The following is an 18,235-nucleotide window of genomic DNA, read 5'->3' as shown; positions in this document are numbered from 1 at the left end:
AAAGTATAATGGTGATTGCCAGAGGCTAAGAGGGATCAGGGAGGAATGGTTAATTATTTAATGGGTACAGAGTTTTAGTTCTGCAAGATGAAATGAGTTCTGGAGATGGATGGTGATAATGATACAAAACAATGGGAGTATATTTAATGCCACTGAACTCTATACATTCAGAAGGTTAAGGGGGCCCTGGCAGTTTGCTCAGTGGTTAAAACGTCGGCCCATGGACAGAAGGGTCTCAGGTTCGATTCTCAGTCAAGGGCCAGTACCTTGACCAGAGGGGCATGTGTGGGAGGCAACCAATCGATGTGTCTCTCTCACTTCAATGTTTCTTTCTCAGCCATTGATGTTTTTCTCTCTTCCCTCCCTCCCTTTCACTCTGTCTGAAAATTAATGGAAAAAATATCCTTGGGTGAGTATTAAAAAAAAATAAATGCTTAAGGGATAAATTTTATGTTGTATATTTTACTACAGTTAAAAATACCATATTTTCCGGTGTATAAGACGACTTTTTAACCCAGGAAAATCTTCTATACGCCCAATTGTCTTATATGCCGAAAAATACGGTAATTAAAAATTTAAAAATAAACAGTTAAATGCCACAATAAAAAATATAAAAAAAAAAAACATAAATCATATAATCCCACTCCTCTGCTTCAGACTGCGATGTATTTTCACTGCATAAGACTTAAATCCAAATTTCTTACCACAGCTTACAAGGCCCCATGTGATCTGAAAGCCCAATATTTCTGACATACTCATTTTGCTCCAGCCACTCTGGCCTTTTATTTGTTTCAATAGTATACCATTTTCTGTGACCCCTATTTAGTAATATAAAATTTAAATTTAACATAAATATTCTCTACTGAAGGACTTTATTCTTGCTATTTCCTCCCCTTAAAACATTGTGACCTATCTCAAACTAGTTAGCAACTTCTCTTCATTCAAATAAATTATCTATTCACAAATCTTCTGTCAACACTCTATAAGCTTTCCCCTCTTCACTCTTATTTCATCCTGCTGTTTTCTTCTAAACGTGAATTACTATCTGAATCACCTTATGTGTTCATTAACTTATTATTTGTCCTCTCCTTATTCGCACCCAGAGCAGTACCTGGCATAAGAATACAATCAAAAAATAGGTTTAAAATGAATGATAGAAAGCGAGTGCCAAAACCACTCCCAATCTATTCTTTGGTTGTTTCTTTACAGCCAGAATTTTAATTTCCTTAGGATCAAATTCAATCTTCTTTCTCTCTAATGCATATTCTGCAATTCCATAGTATGAAGATCTTATTTTATGTCAATCTTTACCTAATGCTTATTGTATACACACCATATATTATACTTGTTTATACAGTGTTATAAAAAATCTATTCAATTGCTATGTATATTTCTCTATTTTCCCCATCAGACCACAACTAATTAAGGAAAGACATATTTTGCTCATTTGCCTTTTTTAATCCACCATAGTAACTAAGATGTACTGTTCAGGTAGACTGTGCTCAATCTTTTTTTAAAATATGTTTTTATTGATTTTAAAGACTGAAAAGGATAGAGAGAGAGAAATATACATGAGAGAGAAACACTGTTTGGCTGCCTCCTGCACACCCCCTTCTGGGGATCAAGCCCACAACCCAGGTATGTGCCCCGACTGGGAATCTAACCAGTGACATCTTGGTTCATCAATCAATGCTCAACCACTGAGCCACACCAGTTGGGCAATTGTTATTTGATAAATGGATGGCTTGTGACAATGCTTGAAAGTAAGTAGTCTCTAAATTTATCTAAGTAATTTATCTAAGTAAATGAAAGTAAAACTAGAGCTTTAAGGTCAAACATAACTATATCAGAAATTTAAGTTTGAAACATTTTCACTGCATAATACAAAATATTACTATCCAATCTTATCTAAAATAATATTATAAAATTGGATTTGGGTATATATAAAGTATTTAATATTACTTCCAAAGAAGAATGGAAGCATATACATTTTTTCTTCATAATTCACAAAATGCTTTTAAATCCAGTATTTCAGAAGTCCCTGGCTACACGGCTCCCATTTATTTTAACATACACAAATATGAATTTTCTTTTCATTATGAAAAATATAAAACTGAGGTGATATATCTAAATAAATTATTTTGATTTTCAAAGAGTTTAATTTTTCCATCTATATGTAGATTTTCCTAAATACACAAATCATACATATTTAGTCACTGTAATTTATGAAATAGTGGTGAAAACTATTCTTTCCAAAAAAATTAAAGATAAATTAGACTAAACTTTTAAGTATAATAAGCAATCTCAAAATATTAGGTTTACTCTATAATAAATTATGTCTCTAAATGCAGGGCACAAAATGATGCTCATATTTTAATATTAAGCAGAAAATTATGTATAATTTATACCTACAGTGCTAGGAGGGGGAAAAAAATGCTTGTGTCAGCCTTGGAAAACAAACAGCCCTATCAAGTGACCAACTAGAAAAGATTCATGCTAGAGGTCCAATAAATAACAGTAATGATGACAACCATCTCCCATAACTACATTACAGCCCATTGTCCACATCTGATTATACTAGTCTAGACCTTGGATAAGCACATACACACGTTTTCACCAAGAGCTTTCCAATATTACTGCTCTGTTTCCTGGGCTTTCTGTGACCCCCATTAGCAGCAACTGTCAGGTTTTCTCTACTAAACATCCTCACCACTGATGGGGGAAAAAAGTTACCACTTTTCTGCACCCTAACAACTCAGAATATGGAAACAATGTTCCTGAATTGGCAATCCTTATAACATTGTAATTTCTTTAGAATTAATCACAGAGAATAGTCATAAACCAAATCAGAGAGGGGGAAAATGTTTCTGAAGTCTTCCTTCAGTAATATGACAGCTAGTAAAACCTTGCCTCTCAGACGATATCTCCATTTATTAATATAGTCTTTATTCTTGTTCTGGAGAATTACTATCTAATTTTCCATGCAACTGCCTCCTTGCTCACATCTCTTTGCCTCCCTCCCCCAACATGTACATGCATATTGAATAATTCAATATCCCAAAAATCCTTAAATTGGTATATTTTTCCTTTCTGAGTAAAAGCTCTCTGTAACAAGTTTGAGTAAGAGATACAAAGGGCCTAACATCATAGAAGACACCAGCCTGAAGCCTTAGAAAGTATAGACTGGTAGCCAACAAAAGAAAAGAAAACTTTTCCCACTTATTTAGCAGGCTGCATACAAATTTAAAACCAATCAAGGTATTTCCTACTTTAGAACTACCCCAGGTGGTACCTACTTCTTGTGGAAGTCAATTTCCTTTATTTGGGAGACCACTTCACTACAATTGGAACGGAAATAGCAAATACTCCATAAAGTTATTTCTTACTGAAAATATAAGAGCTCAGTAATATAAAATTTAAATTTAACATAAATTCCACAGCCCAACATCAAGCTATTTTTCCAAACTTATTTTGCACAATAACCTTTAGTTGTGTATTTTAAAACAACAACTCATGGTAGTATCGAGGGTAGAATGGAAGAAGAGAGTTTGCAAGGTGGCATGCTCTGAATGAAATTCTTAGGACTATGAAAGAATTTATTCTCAAGGATCCTATATAATAAAAGCCTAATATGCAAATTGACTGAACAGCAGAATGACTGGTCACTATGATGTGCACTGACTACCAGCGGGCAGACGCTCAACACAGGAGCTGCCCACAGCCCACAGCCCACAGGCCCCAGGCCGGCCAAAGCAGGTGCCAGCGGGTGCCCTTAATTGCCCCATTGGTCACCCCACAAATCACAGATCAGCCCTGATCACCGAAATTCATGCACCAGGGACCCTACTGGTGCACGAATTTCATGCACCAGGCCTCTAGTGTGTAGTAGAAAAGAAAAAACATTGAGAAAAGAAAAAACATGGCTTTCCTTACTCCACACTTGGAATACAGCTTAGGATTTCTGTTACAACATACCTATTACCTATACTTAAGGGATAAATTTTATGTTGTATATTTTTGTTTCCTATAACTGCCTTTGTCTCTTCTCATCGTTTTAGATCCCATTTTAACCATCTTACTTGGATTACAACATTGTACCTATTCTCAGACTTCTCTCCGTTTTTCTCCTAGCAATTATCACCTTTTGACATAATATAAACTTTTTGACTGTTTCATTGTCTATGACAATTTAAATGCACTCTATCAGGAAGAATATCTATTCTGTCCATTTGTAAATTCCTAAAGCTCAAAACATTGCTGGTGTGCACAAATGTTTTCTGAATGAACGAAGTGAACTAATTCTGTTTTCATTTTATTTTCATTTAACTCTTCTCAAAGTTCAGCTTACTTTCCTTTTTTTTTTTTTGTTGACCACTAATTCAACATCCTTTTTTCTACAATCATTTTCATTTAACACAGTAAAGATTCCATTTATATATAATTTTAAAATGTGTAAGGTTATCAAACTTCTATACAAACATAAGCACATTATTCTACAGCATGCTCAATTCATACCTCCTTTTTCCAAAAGTTATACTTTGGCCTTGCTAAGAAAGATTAAACATGAAATCCTGCATCCAAACCTAAAATTTTTAGGGAGTTAAAAATTTCAATGTAAATGCAGCACCACTGCTTCACACCAAACAGAACAAAACAGGCCTAAGAAGTAACCACAGAAACTAAGATCAAGATAGAAAATTAAAAGTGAAAAGTATCCCTGGCCAACGTGGCTCAGTTGGTTTGGTGTTGTCCCATGCAGGGAAGGTTGCTAGTTCATTCCCTATCAGGGCACATGCCCCAGTTGTGGGCTTGATCCTGGGTAGCAGGCAGCCGATCAATGGTTTGCTCTCACTTCAATGTTTCTCTTTCTCTCCCTCCCTCCCTCTCTCTCCCTTACTCTCTCTAAAACGTAATAAGAAATCTTTTTGATAAGTGAAAAGTAATTTGACCATATAACTGGTTTAAAGGCAGACACATAAAAAAAATAAAGAAAAACAGATTTATCCTAATTAAGAGAAAATTCTAGTCCTCTTTGATAAGCTATTAAACTTTCCAAAATACTAGGCATTAATTTAAATAGTTTAATCATTAAGAAGAAATAATATAGAACATTCCTCGTTCTAAAGAACCCACACAAACTTCAAATATCAATTAAGAATAAAGAGAGATGAAAACCAACTCTGAAAAATCTTTGAAACAATGATCTCTTACTCTACTAAAAATAAAAATAAAAAGAGTTCATATCTAAACAACTGCTTCTGATTTAAAGTTTCCCTGTAAATTACCTTAAATAATATGAAAAAAATGTAACCAGAAAGCACATGGCACTTTAAGGAACACTCCGGAGTATCTAAGACACATACTCTACTTCAATTCAGATTTCATCTTTGGTTGGATCAGCTAAGACTAAATCCTAGCCACAATGTTTTCCTAAGAGCAACAAATACCTTTGTCTTTTATCAAAATACTAGAGGCCCGGTGCACGAAATTTGTGCACGGGGGTGCGGGGGGGGAGGGTGTCCCTCAGCCCTGTCTTGGCCTGCAAAGACGCCAGCATCCCTCACCCCGGTCTCTAGCCAGAGGTTCCTCCCCTCCTTCTGCACAGCCTCTGGGAAGATGCTTGTCCTGGGGCCTCCTCAGGGCCCTGGCCCATGATGCCCTGCAGTTCGGGTACTCGGGGGCTTGGGCTTTCAGGTCTGGCTTCCTCATCTGGCATGGTGAGCATCAGCTGCCATGGGAGCCTTGTCTTAGGAGTCACCCCCTTGGACCATACTACTTACAAGAGTGTGTGGGGGGGGTGGCCTCGGTGGCAGTGATTTGATGTCTGTAGCATGCCCGCTGACACCCACCACCACGGCGCCACACTGGTCCCATCTGGACTGCTGGCAGGGGGCTTCCAGTCTGCGACTGGGGCTGATGGGCTGCGAATGGGGGCTGCAGGTGGAGGACCCCGGTACCCATAGGGCTGTCAGCATCAGGAACTGGAAAGATCCATTTTTCTGGTTCCTCCCCTGCCACGCGGATGCTGAGCTCCGGGCCCCACAGCCCGTTCACTCCCGCCGCACGGCCGGCTGGGGTGGGGACGTGTGCGCGCGGCCCCGGAGGCCCCTTCACTCCCGCCGCACAGCTGGCCGGGGCGGGGATGTGGGCGGGCGGCCCCGGAGGCCCGTTCACTCCCGCCGCACGGCCTGCTGGGCCGCAGCACAGCCATGGCACAGACACTGAGCTCGCGCTCAGCGTTCTGCCGGCCCCATTTGGTCCCTGCTCAGCAGCGTGGCGGCTGATCACGAGTCCCCACACCCCGCTCCTCCCACCGGCCCAATCAGCTACCCCGGCCACCCCAAGTCCAGCCCCCCCATGCCTTCCGGCCCAATTGTGGGCATAGCGGAGGTACGGTCAATTTGCATATTACCATTTTATTATGTAGGATAATCCTGATAATGGCTAAGGGGGTCAGAATAAAATATGTTTTACCCTGCTTCCCTCCCTCCCTCTCCTTCTTCATTTTCCCTTTCATTCCTCCTTCTACTCACTTATTCCACAGACATGTATTAGGAATCTATGATATTTAGAGTGCAGGAAAATGCTAGAGCTACTAAACGAATGCTTAGGAAGTAATAGTGCAACTTAAACAGTTGAATATTGAAGAAACAGACAAGTATGTTAGTACTAGAAACATTATATCTTTTATGAGGGCTATTTACATATTCAGATACAAGTCTGAATTATTACTATAATAAGCAGATACCAACGATCCCCAGAGGATGATTAAAGTTATGTGACCAGCAGTATGTGGTATAATCTGACCTTTCTAGACTTTTCAAGGATGGGGGTGGGGAGGAGTCATAATAACAGATTTAAGAGTAAAATCCTAGGAAGATATGATATTCTCAAAAGGTATTTTTAGCAAACTATATCCAATACTATAATTATAGTTCATTTTATAATTATTTATATGATTAACAAAGTATAAAATTCAAGATGAGAATTTGTATCTTAAATTTTTAACAATTATTGTACCTTTAAACTAGTTTCACACTTTCTACTACTTTCCTAAGTTTTAACATCAAAAATTTTCAACTTTGATTAGCCAATAAAATATAACTGAGGAGAAAAATTAAGAAATTACATAAAAAGAAAGACAGGCAACTTCATTGGATTCCATGACATTTTAAGCTATAAAAAAATTTATTTGCAGAGATTATGCACAGATTTTTCAGAATTTCAGACTATAAGAACAAAAATAGGACAACCTAAATATATAAAATATACAGGATGATTCATATTTATCCAATGCATTTTTCCTTATAATACAAGTCAAACAAGTGAAGTTATAAGACTTGGTAATGCTCACAGAGCATCTGCATGACCACAACATCAGGAGTTTAAAATGCTCTAAAATATATTTGTTGGGTAGGTGGTAGGCAGGATGGCGAGAAGAAAGGCTACCTATCAGCTGGCAAAATTAACACTGATATTGAGATACTAAAGTTTTAAGAAGATATTTCAAAAAGCCATTAAGAATAGTAGAAATAAGGAAGGCAAAATATAAAATCTAACCCTTTATCCAAATGAGAAAAGACTTTTAAGATTCATTGACAATGAATTTAAAAATGTAAGCAACAGCCCGGCTGGGATTAAGTCCAGTCGATGAACACTGCAAACTACTTCACTAATACATCCATCACTATGTAAACTCATTTAACCTGACTATAAGATTCCCAGTCAGGGCAAATGCCTAGTAGGAGGCAGCCTCTCATCATTGATGTTTCTATACCTCTCTCCCTCTTCCTTCCTCTGTCTCAAATCAATAAAAACATACTTGTTTTTTAAATGTAAGCAACAGTTACATTGTAATTGGTATAATTAAATTCATTTTTCAATTAAACATGTTTTTAAGGTGAAGAAAAAGGCAATCAATATAAAATAAATCAAGTACACAAATAAATAAGCCGAAGCTCAATATGCATAATAATCTGATCTACCACACTTGAATTTACTTACTGTAATACTTAAGAAGGTTAAGGCAATAGTAATAAGTGACTTTCCTATTAATGTGGTGCCACAGCCTCATGAATGTTCTACAAGACATATTTGATATTCTTTAAATAATATAAAACTGTTTAAAGAAACTTGTGCCTTTCAGAAAAAAATAAAACTCTTTGAGATCAATTACTTGCATACACACACACACATTTTTGTTGTTGTTAATCCCCACCTGAGCATATTTTTTTCCGTTTGTTTGTTTGTTTGTTTGTTTTGAGAGAGTGGAAGGGGAGGGAAGAGGAAAGGGGGAGAGAGAGAAACATCAATGTGAAAGAGACACATAGATTGGTTGCTTCTCATACACACCCCAACTGGGGCCAGGGATCGAATCTGCAACCCAGATACATGCCCTTAACGGGGAATCAAACCCAAGACCCTTTGGTGTGCGGACCAACACTCTAACCACTTAGCCCAACCGGCCAGGGCCAATTGCTTGTATATTTAAAACAAAGTAGAGATGACAGTGACAATAATGTTTTAACTATCATAAAACAAAATTATGAATCAGAAAAACAATGTTCTTGCTATAAAAATGTGAAAATTTAATTTTTTGACAAATCTGTTATATGTATGTAGTTACTTCTATCTTGGCAAAAATTGTCAGTCTATGTAGTTACTTCTGTCTTGGTAAAAACTGTCAAAGAAATATTATGTGATTATGTCATTGATTACTGATTATTTTATCTCTATACATGTTTGCATGACAATATCAACAACTGAACTAAAAAAATAACAAAACACTGTATTTACAAAGAAAGTATCTTATCAATTAAACAGGTAAGTTAAAAGAAACATTTCTATCAAATAACAATTACTTATGTCTGACCTAAGTAATTGTTTTGCTAATGATACCCATCAAATCCAATAAACCTTATGCTGTAGTCTCAGTCTGTAGAGGTCTTTATGTTATTTACACTAATAAAACATTAATCAAGGACCACATTTATAGCAACTACTCTGTAAATGAGGTCATGGCAGGTCAGACTTACATAATAAGGAAAAAAAAGGTTGGTCTCTGCAGTGAAAAGAAAACCCCTTATTACTTATTCTTCTAGCCCCTGGGATTAAGTCCAGTAGCTGAATACTGCAAACTACTTCACTAATACGTCCATCGCTATGTAAACTTGTTTAACCTCAATGTATTGGATATTTATAAAATGAAAGCCAAATCCACTGATTTAAAAAATAAATCTCTAAACTGTTTCTTTAAAATATAGTCTACCCTCGAGAGAGATAATGAAAATTCCAGACACTGCCTCCACTATTTCACTAATGGATGTTAGTTTTCTTTCCACCACTATTTATTTCTTACATTTACTTAAAAGACAAAGGCTAAGTACTTTCTATAGTCTAAGTATTAAAATAAAAAAGACAATTTCTAACCACAAGAGGATAACAAATCCACACAAAGTAAGCACTGGCAAGAAAACAGAAAAAGTATTAGCAAACCTATAATCACAGATAACATTAAAACACGTTATTCAAATAACTGTTTCCCCAATAAGAATCAGCTATACTGGATTTAAAAAAAAAAAAGAATATCAGAGATTACCATAAGAGAATTCATTTATTCACAAAATACAAAAATGTTTTATTGTAAAATATTTGTTCTATGTATACGTATTTTCTTTTCTCTTGGTAAAAATCCTCAAAGAAATACTATGACTACTGTGAAGATTATCCGTATAAAACAGATTTATGTTTAAGAAAGCATGTTGTTTACACAAAAAATAACAATAATTGAAATCAAAACTATAAATGCAATGCACTTAGAGAGACAATAGCATCAATTAAACACAAATACTTACTGAATTTGCAGGGCAATTCTATTGGACCCAGGGATAGAACCATAAATAAGAGACAGAGATTGCCATTACAGAACATAAACATGCAATTTACAGGAGGAGAGAGACAATCAAGATAAACATGAAAGGATAGTAAGATGGCAAAATGTTTTAAGATATGAGGTAAAAGTACCCGGGTAACAGGTTTCAGGAAAATCTGAACTAGGACTTTAGTGAGAATGAACCAGACATGAAGAGATTTGACGGTGGATCTTCTAGCTAAGGTAGAGGTTAACAAGTCATCCCTCAGAAAAGCTGAAGAATAGCAATCATTTCAGGGTTCTGAAATTTGACCAAAGGCAAACAACAAAATCTATAATAATTATATTCATAGAAGTCTGCTAAATACTGAGTAAGAACAAATTGTCTATAGCAATCTTTTTTTGGGAATGCTCTACGCAAACACCAGACTGTGGCTACGTATGGAAATCACCAACTTCACTAACAGATGGATGACTTGGTTTTGAAGAAAAGGCAAAAAATGCAAGCTAAGCTAAAAACAGGAAAAGCCTATCACTCTTCTAGACTGTGATTATATTTGCAGTTAGGGTGAACAGGAGACAGTAGAACAACCCAGAAACTGAAGAGGGAGATATTAAAAAATGAAATAGCCATAGCTATATATTATATATATCAAATAGCTGAATAAGAATTTCACACATCAATGACTGTCTGGGTTCCTGAGCACATATACAGATTTGGGGTGGGGGTGAGGGTGTCAAACAGCAGGAAATAATAGTTAGGACAGAAGAAATCTACCCCAAATTTGAATGTGTTGTCATCTACCAGCTATTTTGAGGCCAAAAATGTAACTAAAACATCTGACCAGTCTGACCTCTAAGCTGCAGAGAAAGGGATAGTCCTAAAAAGCAAGGCTAAAAACTAAAACTAAGAAATCTTGGAAGAGCGAAACAGCAAGATTAATAGAACCATTCCACAACAGAGACAAATTTTGCAAATTAAGCCCAACAAGTAACTTTCAAAAATCAACAAACAAAACCAAACCCAACAACTATTTTTAAAAAATTATACCCCTAGCTGGTTTGGCTCAGTGGATAGAGCATCAGCCTGTAGATTGAAGGGTCCCAGGTTCAATTCTGGCCAAAGGCACATGCCTGGGTTGCAGGCTCAATCCCCAGTGTGGGTTGTTCGGGAGGCAGCCAATCAATGATTCTCTCTCATCATTGATGTTTCTATCTACCTCTCCCTCTCCCTTCCTCTCTGAAATCAATAAAAATAAAAAAAAAGTAAATAAAATAAAAAAATGTACATACTATGACCAAGTAGGAATTATCCTAGATATGCAAAGTTGGCACAGTATTTCAAAATAAATTAACATAATACATCACACATCAACGACTCAACAGAAAAATCACATGATCATATCAATAGATACAAAAATAAACAAAAAAAGCATTTGACAAAATCCAACATAAATTCATGATAAAAACTCTAAGAACAGAAGAAACGCCTTCAACTTGATCAAAAATCCTATATACTGTATTTTCCGGTGTATAAGGCGACTGGGCGTATAGAAGATATCCCTGGGTTAAAAAGTCGTCTTATACGCCGGAAAATACGGTAATAAAAGGCTAATATGCAAATTGTCCCCTTGACCTGGAGTTTGACTGGGAGTTTGACCAGGGGGCGGGGTCGGCCAGCCAACTGCCCACAGTCCCTCCCTGCTGGCCGGTCCACCCGGATTGGGGCAGACCAGCCAGACCCCTGGATCTGACTATAAAATAAAGCTCCCGCTTACAGGCTGTGTTTCCTCATCCAGACACAGTGATCCATCTGGTCCCAACTGTATTCTCTTGTCTGTTTTCTTTAATCCTTCACCACCCCTCCTCAGGTTCACCCTGGCTGTGCTGGATGTGGTTCAATGGGCATCTTAGTCTAATTATTGCCTTTATAGATATAATGAAACTTAATGGAAAATCCAAATAAGCATCAGTTTCCTTATATCTGCTAATAGAATCATCAGTTTACTTTTGCCAAACTCAGCTTTACTTAATGAAAAAATAAGACCAAAAATGAGAGAGAAAATAAGATCAGAACTTTATCATTAAGAAGCAACCATGAAGAAAACCATAAAATGATTAAATATTGGCATATTTTTAATAATTACTACCTTCTACTTTACTGACTGCAAAAACAAAAAATATAGTACCAAAATATTATCACTTTCAATGGCAGAAGTACAGTAATGTTGTAAAGTAAAATATAATAGATATAAAGTAGATTACCTTCCCTCATTGACAAGTTCAATAAAAGCCAGGCCTGCATTCTTCTGAATAGAATTCTGCCACTCCTAAAAAATAGCAGAAAATAGCTGAACAAATTTCACTCAGTAAATTATTTCTTTAAAACAACAATTATAAAAAACATAACACATTTCAATTTTATACCTTAAATTAAAAGGAAAAGTTGTGTTAAACATGCTGCCTACCCAATGCAACCCCATGAACACATGAACAGTTGACATTAAAAAGTAAAATAAACAAAGTTAGCAAAAAATTGATTCTATATAAACAAAATAAGCCTATATACAGTTATTTTGCCCTTTTCATTCTATAACATCACTAATTTAACTTAAATCATTGGGAGTTGGGAAGGAAGAAAGGAAGACAGCAAAGACAACCAAAGACAGAGGTTTTTGGTTCTGCTCTTTAAGAAGAAAGATGCATCACCCCAAATGAGGGAAACACATAGTTAAGTAGTAAATAAACATAACAAATAGTAGTAAGTAAGCATAATGTAAAATCTAATGATTAATGATTGAGAAAGAGACAAGAAGAATTCATGAATTTGGCTAGACAAATGTGAGTGGAAAACTATAGTTACTAGCCTATAAATTAGCAAAAGATAATCTAAATTTATTAGTTATATTCTTTATGAACAGATTATTCATTAAAAAGCCTAGGGGGGAAATCAACCAGTAGGATGTGTACAAATAAATTTTTCTAATTCTTATATCAAAACACACAAAATAAGTGTTAATAAAACCACGGTAGGCCTACCTGAACTGAAATATAGTTGGATTTGAGAAATACCAATGCATGTATGTGTGTATATCCGTGCATGTGTCTCAAGAGATACATGTATGTATATATTTTTTTTCCAGAATTAGAAAAATATACAGAATCTTTAAGTTTCTTAACATTAAGGAGGCACTTATAACCTACCTACATGATCTCCCTTAATTGATCTTTTTCTGTTCTTTTATAAGGCTCAAAACAAAAGACAATGTTGGGTTACTTAACATTGCCACCATAAACTATATTCACATTTTCTGAATATAATACCTTTTATTATTTTTAAATTCCATGTAATCTCACCCCAATGACTGCTTTGTTTTATGCCAAAATCCTTCTTTTTCCTCCCCAGCCTTATCCTTTCTTTTCTACATTCTCTTTTTATCTCCAATTTTGTATTACAGTACTTCCTTGTATGTTCTGAAAACCCAAGGGTGACTCTCAGGACTAAACTGGCTATAAACCCCAATTTTATTACAGGATACCAGTTCATGAATAGTGTCAGTAAAAACATACTAACAGAACATATATAGTAGAATGGAAATTAGATACAAAGTCAGCTAGATATCTGAGAGTAGTAATTGGCTAGACCTGGGCGAAGAGATAAAGCAATGTGTTGTTGAAAAAAAAGTAACACCATGGAAGTAATGAGATCTATGTTTTCAAATTGATTTGGACATTAAGAGGATACGTCCATGGACACAATTCACTTTACATCTCTCTGTCTTAGATTCTCCCTTAAAATTTTCTCCAAGCCATATTACTTTTTGTGATTCAATAACTTACAGACATTTAGAAATTAGTGACTCATGAAGTTTACAATATTCACAATTCACAATAGTCACCCAACTGAAACAATAAAATAGAGGTCTTATATTTCTGAGATAAAGCAAGTCAAGAATACTAGATAGAAATATCTGTTTAATTTAAAAGCTTTTTCTTTCTTCTTATAAAATGAAATAGATAATACAAAAGAAAGCAACAGAATTCCATAAAGGAGTATATCCCTGAGAAAAGACCATGTGTCACTCTCCCCCCATCCTATCTAATAAAAGAGTAATATGCAAATTGACCGTCACTCAAGACACAAGATGGCCACCCCATGTGGTCAAAAATGGCTGCCCCCATGTGGACACAAGATGGCCACCACAAGATGGCCTGCAGGGGAGGGCAGTTGTGGGCAGTTAGGGGTGATCAGGCCAGCAGAGGAGGGCAGTTGGGGGAGACCAGGCCTGCAGGGGAGGGCAGTTTGGGGGGAACCAGGCCTGCAGGGGAGGGCAGTTGTGGGGGGATCAGGCCTGCAGAGGAGGGCAGTTGGGGGGGACCAGGCCAGCAGGGGAGGGCAGTTGTGGGGGACCAGGCCTGCAGGGAGGGCAGTTAGGGGTGACCGGGCCAGCAGAGGAGGGCAGTTAGGGGAGACCAGGCCAGCAGGGGAGGGCAGTTGGGGGGGACCAGGCCTGCAGGAGAGGGAAGTTGGGGGGGGGGAACCAGGCCTGCAGTGGAGGACTGTTGGGGGGGGGCAAGCCTGCAGGGGAGGACAACTGGGGGGACCAGGCCTGCAGGGGAGGGTAGTTAGGGGTGACCAGGCCAGCATAGGAGGGCAGTTGGGGGCAACCAGACTGGCAGGGGAGGGCAGTTAGGGGTGACCAGGCCAGCATAGGAGGGCAGTTGGGGGCAACCAGACTGGCAGGGGAGGGCAGTTAGGGGCAATCGGGCCGGCCGGGGAGCAGTTAGGTGTTGATCAGGCTGGCAGGGGAGTGGTTAGGGTGTGATAAGGCTGGCAGGCAGAAGCAGTTAGGGGCAATCAGGCAGAGACAGGCGAGCGGTTGGGAGCCAGCAGTCCTGGATTGTGAGAGGGATGTCTGACCGCCTGTTTAGGCCCACAACCACCCGTTTAGACCCGGTCCTAAATGGGCGGTCGGACATCCTTCAAGGGATCCCAGATTGGAGACAGTGCAGGCTGGGCTGAGGGACATTCCCCCTCCCCACCCCCGGTGCACGAATTTCGTGCACCGGGCCTCTAGTTTTTTAATAAGGAAGAGGGGGAGAGGAAAAAAAGCAGAAACTGCAGGTTAACTTTTTGGATGCTGATGCAGAAGATCACACACCTCACTTCATCAAGTCTTAAAGAGTTGCCTAAACATACCAATGCACAAGGATTGGAAAGAGACACAGATATAATGATAAAGGGACCTAAAAGAGCCTTGGATATAAAAAATTATCATGCCCTTGGAAGAGTCAGAAAATTACTCTAAAAGGATGTACAAGTAGCTGAGACTTTGAGGGCATAAGGAGATCACAACTGTGACCATTGTTGATAGACAGCAGGGAATCAAGGGATGATGACAACTCAAGGGATGCCACAGTCACCAAAGTCAAAGAACAGAAGCACAGACTCCTTCCTCAGCTCTTTACACCCAACACAGCAGCTCAGCAAGCAACATGGAAATCTGATAGAGCACCAGATTATGACGAGGCAAGACCTTAAACTGAGTTCTCATTAAGATCATTACTGGAAGGAAAATCTCAAAATGGAAATTAACTTTAATAAAAAGAAAGACATTTTTCTTGCTAGAGAAAATAAAATAAAATAGAAAGGCAAATGGATATCCTATAATTCTTAAATCACACATATCATATTTAACAGATTCACTAATATTATTTTTCTCAAATCAGTTTTGTTTGATCTAAAACTCCAACAGGTGGGTATTTTTACTATCTAAGGCATATAAAACTCAAAACTCCAGTCATGGAAAAAATATATAACAGTAAAGAGACTAAAATTTAATAGACAGGTAAATACCAATTTGATTTAATTTTTATTTTTGTATACAAACTGACATTTACTTATAATGTAAAATCACGAAGTGTACCACTTAAATTTCACAAAGATTTAAAACAGCATGATGTAGGACAGATATAAAACTAATTAAAGTTAGTATAACTATAAAAAAATTGCAATCTAAAAATTTGTATGCCTTAACTTCGTATGTCACACAAAATATTTTAACTGAAAAACAAATTAGACATGAAGGGACAAACAGAAGTTGAATTTGTTATCAAAGCTCAGAAACAAAAATTTACTACTACTAATTCATTAAGCTTCTTGTTTTTCCAAGCATCATGTATAAAACCACACTTGTTAACTTATAGCAACTAGCATCTAATCACCTGGAAAAAAACTTTTCCCTAGCTAAAAAAAAATTAGACAAAATGAGAAATGGAGAGAAAATATAAATCTTACTTATATTTTTGGGTATGGGGACAAAAATCTCACAGTTCTCAAAGATATCAGTGAATTTTAATTTGTCTATAATCCATTCATAATTATAAATTATTAACATTTAATAAGATATAACATTTCAGGTATATAAAGACATGCTGATAAGAATTAATAACACAGACAAAAAGAAACTGAAGCCCATGAGAACATAAAATTAATTTTTGTAATAAACTCAGCTGTAAGCCAACAAGTTTTCACCATACTAAAACACTATCCACAATCCTTAAGGAAGTTGCCAAAACTGGAAAGATGACTCATTAATCGTGCTATCCTACAGCATTTTTCTCCTCTTTTGAGATAATTATCAAAGAAGGCGTTAGTCTAAACAATTTTATAAACCACAGCTCAATATAACCTTTAGTGAGTTTTAATAGTTGAAAGAAAAGCTTAATGGTTATCATCTTTCATGATCATTTCAATATTTCATCACAGTATTTACAATTATATAGTGATGCAAAATGCATAGTACCTTTAAAAGTTTTGGTTATTCTTTTCCCAGAGGTATTGGTGAAAAACACGTTAAAAGCCTCAAATCCAACCACTAATGCAACTAAGTAATTTCAAAACACATTTCAGCACTTTGGAGAGGAAGGACTCAAAACATAACAACTGAGTCAATAATTTCAGACTTGTTCTAAGCTGTATTTAATTGACCATCATTTCCTATAGCCATGATTGTTGACTAGTCAATTTTTACTAAAATATACTCTTAGCTTACTAATGCTCTTAAGTCATACAACAACAACAAGATAGCATATATTAATAAAATTATTTTAAAAAATGAAGTTCCACCAAATTTCAAATATGTGCCTTTGGTGGTAAAAGTCTGTTTTGTTGTTTGCAGGAAAAAAAGAAACTTCATTAGCAAAATAAGTCTATTCCCCCCCTACCATCAACAATCAAATATAGAGAAAAGGGTACCAATTAAAATGCTATACATTAATTTTTATTGGTTATTTTCATATTTAATTCTAACATCCTTAAAGTAAATGAGACAATAACTTCTGACATATTTTAGTGTATTGAATGCACTTCCTAAATTTTAAAACAAGTCCTAGTATTATCATGCTATAAAGCAAATAAAATTCAGCCACAGAATGACAAGGTAGACTACATACACTCCATCCTGCCATCTTTTATTTTGGAGTTGGGGTTCAAGCGATAAATGTTGACAGTAAATATAGTATTAATTTTTATTATGGTAGCTTAGTCACTAAACTATCTTTTACTCTTTAAAAAAGGAATATAATAAGTGACTGCAGGTTAAACTTAGCAAAAACCAAGAACAAAGATTATAGAAACGAGACAATAATACAAGAGAGAGGGTAAAAAATTTCTCTACAACCTGGAGAAAAATAAACTTGAGGAAGTAAACCAATGCTTGTTGCAGAACCCTAGAAAGGCCAGGAACAGAATGCATTGAATACATAGGAGCATGGTTGAGGGACAGTGATAAAAATAATTTAAATGACTGAAAGCTGGTGTAAAAAATAGAATCCCAGATCCTTTCCCCATAATGTATGGCCATGCCCACCATGGGAAAGGACTGAAACTTTACTTGCCAGATAAATAAAATTCTAGACACTATAAAAAGCCTTAATAAAGGCTATAACAAAATAAGTTAACATGAAAGTAAACTTACTGAACTATGAGACTCTAAACAAAATTAAGTAAGTTTTCTCTAAGAAAAATGAGAAACCATAAAAAACTCAAAGTCCATCAATGGCAAAAGAGAGTTTATTCATTACCAGTAGACAACTCCCACAAAGACACATACATGTTTCTTTTTGTGCAATACACTTAAATATGACCAGATAACAAGTGTCACTAGTCGTTAGAGGAAAGACTCTTATATCAATGACATACATACACCAAAAAAAAAAAAAGGGGGGGGGGGGGAAACACTCATAAAAAACAGACAATACTGTTAAGGCGGAAGAGAGAAAAAGATTAAAGAAAAGTATAATTAATAACATTATAAACATTAAAATTTTCATGTAAAAAAAAAAAATTCAGGGTAGGGACTT

At 36.5% G+C, this 18,235-nt stretch overlaps 1 protein-coding gene across 3 annotated transcripts in view; it reads right to left on the bottom strand.

The window, feature by feature from the left end:
* LRBA (LPS responsive beige-like anchor protein) overlaps positions 1-18,235 on the bottom strand; it is a 563,043-nt gene that overhangs the window by 363,180 nt on the left and 181,628 nt on the right. For all 3 annotated transcript variants that reach the window (XM_079771501.1, XM_079771500.1, XM_079771502.1), the window contains exon 35: positions 12,137-12,201. In XM_079771501.1, the coding sequence (XP_079627627.1) occupies positions 12,137-12,201 (65 nt within the window). The remainder of the gene's footprint in view (positions 1-12,136; positions 12,202-18,235) is intronic.

The sequence above is a fragment of the Cnephaeus nilssonii genome, assembly GCF_951640355.1.
Source record: "Cnephaeus nilssonii genome assembly, chromosome: 5".
NCBI lineage: Eukaryota > Metazoa > Chordata > Mammalia > Chiroptera > Vespertilionidae > Cnephaeus > Cnephaeus nilssonii.
This window is presented reverse-complemented; position numbering and strand designations above follow the sequence as displayed.